Raw genomic sequence first — 5820 nt, 5'->3', positions numbered from 1 at the left:
TGGCCTTTTTGATAAATGTGCACTTTTGCAGAAGACCCTAACCTGGAATGCAAACATATTTGAAAATGTACTAAATAACAAGATATACATGAGATTAAAGTGAGATTTATTTATTAATAAAAAATAACTATAAGGTTTTTTGGACCTGGAACATAAAACTTTAACTCCTTTGTGAGAAACAAACGCTTGGATTTACTGAGGGAAAACTCTGAATCAGAGGATTTATTAACGGGAAAGCAGCCTCAGCTGAAGGAATGCCCAGTCGGACAATGGAAAAGGAGGGAGGAGAAGAAGAGTGGAAGTACAGGGCCGAGCGAGGGGGTGAAACAGTCTGAGTGCCAGCTGGTTACGGAGGATTTTGGCAAAGTCCAACGATTGTGGCGTTTCCAAGGAAGCAGCCGTGCAACTAAGTTCACAGAGCAGAAGCTAAACTCACTGGAAGATCATTGATGTATCAAGAAGATGAAACTAAAATCGGTGGAGCGAAAAGAAGAACAGGTTGTTGTTTAAGTTTACCTTTGAGAAATTTACTCATGGTCATGTTAGTTTAACTTTTTAGCATGCGAAAATAGTTAAAATCTGCAAATTAATGATTTTCTGACTACACTTATGTGTGCTGGTTATCAATTGACTTGTGTATTCTTGCCTGTATTTAGTTATGCATTAGCCAAACTTGATTGCTAGCTTACTCATTGCTTAGCGCACAGGAGAGATGCACATTTTTCCATCTCTGTCTTAAAAACAACCAGTTTGAACAGGTGGAATTATTACAGTGACCAAAAACTATTTAAATGCACCTACGGGCATGTGAGTATTGTTTTAAGACAGACTTAGATGTAAAAATGTGAAATTTGGAAGTCTTTTGGACTAAAGGATTTGTGAAATGTGGTTGGAGGTGCAGAGTGAGATGGGATAATTAGGAGGTGGGGTAACCTGAGAGACACCTGTGCCAGACAACTTGCTACCAAGCTGTTGACATGGTGAATAATGGATGACTAATTTGTGCTTGTGTATCTGTTTATCTTGGAAAATATCTGTGTGTTTATGATGGACATGTTGATATGAAAAAGAAAGTGTAATGAACATGTGCAACAGCTTTTTACTTTTCTTTTTTTCTGCCTGAAGTAATTCTGACACCATCAGTTGCTGTGCCACAGGTAACACTGACCGAGTGGGCACAGGCTATCCTGTGGAGGATCACATGGCCGCATCAGAGACGACAGGTACCGGATGCAGTTCTGTTGCCAAGGTGACAGACTTAATGGGAACTGACCTGGACTTGGACCTGCGGGTTCTGTGCAACAGAGTGAGGGTCCTGGAGCAGAAAGAAGGTTCGGACCTCCAGTCAGACAGATACCTGAGGAACAGGTGAGACACTATGGGAGAAGGGATCCTGTGACACACACACACACACACACACACACACACACACACACACACACACACACACACACACACACACACACACCTGCTACTATATACTCACTTTTTGCCAAGGTGATATCACATATCACACACACCTGACTGCGCTGCACACTTGCATATGATCACGCTGCTGCTAACGTCTCCCCTGGAGTACTACGTTTTTTTTAATCTTTTCTCACATCAACAGGGTAAAATCGAATCTATCAAATGAGCAGAAGAAGAATATTCTAGCTTTATATTAATGTGCACATTTGTGTTAATACATTAAGATGAGTAACTTGAGCTCGTCTGTTTTAGGATCAGAGAGTTAGAGAGGTCAGAGAGGAGCCTGCTGCTACAGCTAGCCTCTGCCTCTGACCACCGCAGCATGCAGTACTCCCAGAGGCTGGACCAGAGGCTCCACATGCTCAGGGCGGAGGTCAGGACCATGGTGAGTGCTTGTGATCTCTGAATGCATGAATGGAAGTAAAAACTGTAAAACATGAAGACTGTAATGGATGTGTGAGCCCTGCAGGTTGACTTAACTCAAATAAGTTTTACTGCCAGTAGGTCAGGACTAAAATGCCTCTTCAGTGCACAAGTGATATACAAGATAATGTATGAAGACCTTGATTCTGAAGTAAAATCACAAACGATGCTACCAAAGTTAGGTTATATTAAAAAGGATGAATCTGAACTTTGATATGCAAGTTTATGGCAACAACTGACAATTTGCAGAGCTAATGTTATTATGCTGTTATTCTGCAACGTAGTCTACATTTTTCTTGCCTGGAATTCATCTGTGCTTCTTAAATTTGGCAGCCATGATGCAGAACTATAGGTTAAAATAGACAAAAAAATAAATAGACACAAATAAAATAAAACAGAGGAGACGCATGTCAGACATAGGTCACAACAAATAACATCTACAGTTAAGACTACTACCACTAAAGTATTAATGCTAAGACAAAAACTATAACATGTTAGTCCTAATGTAATAATGTGATAATGTAATAACATGTTGTAAAGCAAGCTTTGTGAAATGGTGCTGGGATCAAGTTGGTTTTCCTGACTGCACTGTTATATCTTAGTTCAATTTTAATTTCTTTTTTACAAAAATAACAATTAACTAAAGCATCAAAGTACAAATTTACCAAATGAAATAAAATAATCATAATAGATGCAGCATGTCAACCAAATCATCCAAATGTATGTGTATATATATTTACATATTATCTCCATCTCTCTGTGTTCCCCTTCCTGCTCAGACCCAGGAGAAAGAGCAAGGGGAGCGGGTTTGGAGGGATCGACTGCAGCGCTGTCAGAGGCAGCTGAAGGCCAAAGAGGATGAGATGAGTCGCCAGTCCCAGTACTTTGAGAACTTCAAAACTCAACTCCAACACAAGCTTAGCCTGGCCCGGGACAGAGAGCAGAGCCTTCAGAACCGGATCTACTCGTTAGAAAAGCAGGTGCTGGAGATGACCGTGAGTGCTGCCACTGGCATGGCAACAATCGGTGCAGTCAGAATCACTGCTGAGACTGTAACACGCTGGGAAGAACAAGAGAGGCTACCTTCCATGAGAGGAGAGGGTGAAGGAGAAGAGGCAAGGAAGGAGGAGAGGAGGAAGCAATGGCAGCCAAGTTTCGGGCCTGAGGGGGAAGGAGGGAAAGACGATGAGGGAAAGACGGAGAAAGACATACAAGGGGGAAGAGTCCAAGACACAGGGCAGAAATCAGATGAAGCCAGGCTGCAAGGCTTCATCTTGAGCCTGCAGGAGGATCTGCGGGTGCTGCTGGAGAGAGAGGAGGATGGCATGACCGAGCGGAGGGGGCTGATGGAGCAGCTCCAGGCAGCCCAGGAGAACAGCCACTTTCTGGGCTGCAAGGTGGAGGATATGAAAGCCGAGGTGCAACAGCTGAAGCTGTCTGAGGGCTCATTAATGGAGGAGGTGGAAGAGCTGAGAGAGGAGAAACATAAACTCCAGCAGATGCTTTCAGATACAGCTAACCAAACACACAGTCAGTCACCGGCATGCCTGGCTCCTGGGACCATCTCACCCAGCTGCAGTCCTGCTGTTTGTCCTGCGCCCTCCAGCACTCTCCCCTGTAATGCCATGGATCATTCTTCAGCGGGGAACTCTGGAGAGGTGCAGAATACATGATCAGATTAATGTAAATGTTATTTAATAGATGAGATAAGATTAAAAAAACGGACAGCAGAAACATTCACAGACATTTCTAGTAAGGTACAAAAACAAAGTGTAAATGCATTCAAAGTGATGAGACGTTCAAGTTTTAATATCCTTTGTTAATTTGATTGCAAAATATGGAAAGTCTTGCCAACTTAAACATTTGGGCACAAAAGTAAGCTGCATGAAGTTGTCATAAAGAATAAGTTCACCCCCCCAAAAAATAATAATTTAGTCACTCTCATGCAAATATTTGATATAGAGTCACGTCTAGTTTTGTAGTCCACCTAAAATTTCTGGAGCTAATCGAGCTAGCAAAATAGAGTTGTAGCATTCTCCTAAACAACTAAAGTAAATGTGGATTTGTTTGAAGAAGTAATTTTGCATCTTTGGGTGACCTTTTCTTAAAGTACAGGATATTACACAAGCCCAAGTCAAGTACAGACATGACGGTTGATTGCCCAATGGTGTTCCTGTTGTCAAGAGAAAAACAGACTGCTACAATATCTTACCAGAGATCTAAAATATCAAATTACTTCAATTTGAGAAAAGTTACATAGTCTCCAGGAATTCTAGGTTTTTGAGAATGAAACATGTACGATAAGGAGCATTTGAGGATCGTTAGTTAAGATCAACTGTTTAACTGATCATGCTTTGAATGTAATCAGTTGTTTTCTGTGATTCATTTCCACCACTTCTTCACTCTAGAGAGCCCAAATATGGGTGGTAAAAATAGCTGAAGGATCAATAAATATTCTATCTGGTGTAATCATCGGCTTAATGCTGTAAATCCCTTCCTGCTTTTTCATGAGAAGGTATTATAGCACAAAAGAGGGAGAGCTTTGTTGCAAGGATTTAGTTACATAACCAAATCTCCGCTTGTAAACGTTTATCCAAGTGTATCTAAATCTCAACTGCGATATGAATTTGGTTTGCGTTATATCATTTAATGTGTTGTCATTTTCATCTCAACATAAATGATTTACAGCTTTGACCTCTGTGTGATCTCTCTTTAGGTCCATCTAACCTCAGACAAGGAAACAGACCAGCCTCATGCATCTGCAGTTCTACCTGTTCACCACCAGGCTTCAGCAGAGAGCACACAGATCAACAAAGAGGAACACTCCTCATCTGCCAAATCAGAATCTCCACCCAACAATGGCCCTTTGAGCCTCTTTCACCACCCTGGCTCCAACCCCATTCGCCAGTCACTTCCTTTCACCACAGAGACGTTAGATGAGTTAAAACTGGGGACCTGGTGCTCCAGAGGGATGCTAAACCTGGAGCAGAGCCCCAGTGAGGAATCTGATGCCCTTAGGGATGCCTACAGGAGCTTGGGGCTGGGGGAGGATCTTGAAGCACTTCAAGAACATCGTGACCACCTGGAGGTTGCCCTGCAGCACACGCAGGAGCAGCTGCAGATGATGGCTCAAGAGAATACTCGACTGAAACTGCAGCTCAGGAAAGAGGTGGAGGAGGAGCTGGGGTCTGTAAGAGAAAAGGTATGTCGCAGGGGTTTTATTTACAGACATTTTATACAGCTTAATCTATATCCAAATCTCACAAACTTTTACAGTATATCATTGATCAAACTGGCCACTTTGTGTACCCAGATTGACACGCTGACCACCTGGAATGGAGCTGAAGATAATACCACTCTTGCTCTTGACCAGGATGATCTTGTCCAGGCCCTGAATCAGGAGAACCGGGCCTTGGCCGACCGGATCCAGGAGCTTCTGGCTCACATTGAGCTTAGAGAAGAAGAGATGAAGAAGGAGGAAAAACAGCTGAGGGAGCATATCTCAGACTTGGAGGAGAATGGAGACAGACTGAAGCAGGAGAATCAGGAACATGAGTGTCTGATTACAGAACTCACCAAGAAGACGGAGGATGATCTCAATACCATCATGGAGCTGCAGCAAAAGTTATCGGAGGCTGAACAGCATATGGAAGAAACACAGGTTGATAAGGAACCGTGTGGATCAGGACGTTTTCCACAAAACAACCTGGAAGAATTTGTGGACAGTTTGGTGGAAAGTGTGCTGCAAGCTGAAGAACAACAATTGATATCCTGTCATCACCAGGTAGATTCGGCTGCAGCTTCAGCGCCTGTTTCCAAACATGGAAGTCACTACGATCTGTTGCAGAAGAGCCTGCATGTGAATTCACTAACTGATCAAGTGGGCCAGCTGACCAAGACGATTCAGAGCCTTAAAACAGAACAAGA

The 5820-nt window shown here is 42.8% G+C and overlaps 1 protein-coding gene and 1 long non-coding RNA gene across 2 annotated transcripts in view; one reads left to right on the top strand and one right to left on the bottom strand.

Moving 5' to 3' along the window:
• Positions 1 to 111: 111 nt before the first annotated feature.
• LOC119007143 (rootletin-like) overlaps positions 112 to 5820 on the top strand; it is a 12845-nt gene continuing 7136 nt past the window's right edge. The window contains exons 1-6 of the mRNA XM_037076552.1: positions 112 to 498; positions 1158 to 1368; positions 1723 to 1855; positions 2673 to 3551; positions 4610 to 5095; positions 5207 to 5820. The exon at positions 5207 to 5820 is cut by the window's right edge and continues 790 nt beyond it. Coding sequence (XP_036932447.1) covers positions 450 to 498; positions 1158 to 1368; positions 1723 to 1855; positions 2673 to 3551; positions 4610 to 5095; positions 5207 to 5820 — 2372 coding nt within the window. The 5' untranslated portion in view covers positions 112 to 449. The remainder of the gene's footprint in view (positions 499 to 1157; positions 1369 to 1722; positions 1856 to 2672; positions 3552 to 4609; positions 5096 to 5206) is intronic.
• Positions 2685 to 5820, bottom strand: part of LOC119007147 — a 17856-nt gene continuing 14720 nt past the window's right edge. Inside the window, exons 4-5 of the long non-coding RNA XR_005071037.1 lie at positions 3433 to 3543; positions 2685 to 2816 (exon numbers count right to left, since the gene is read on the bottom strand). This is a non-coding gene — a long non-coding RNA (uncharacterized LOC119007147). The remainder of the gene's footprint in view (positions 2817 to 3432; positions 3544 to 5820) is intronic.

The sequence above is a fragment of the Acanthopagrus latus genome, chromosome 18 (genome assembly GCF_904848185.1).
Source record: "Acanthopagrus latus isolate v.2019 chromosome 18, fAcaLat1.1, whole genome shotgun sequence".
Classification (NCBI taxonomy): domain Eukaryota; kingdom Metazoa; phylum Chordata; class Actinopteri; order Spariformes; family Sparidae; genus Acanthopagrus; species Acanthopagrus latus.
The sequence above is the reverse complement of the archived record's forward strand: the minus strand, read 5'-3'. Positions and strand labels throughout refer to the sequence as shown.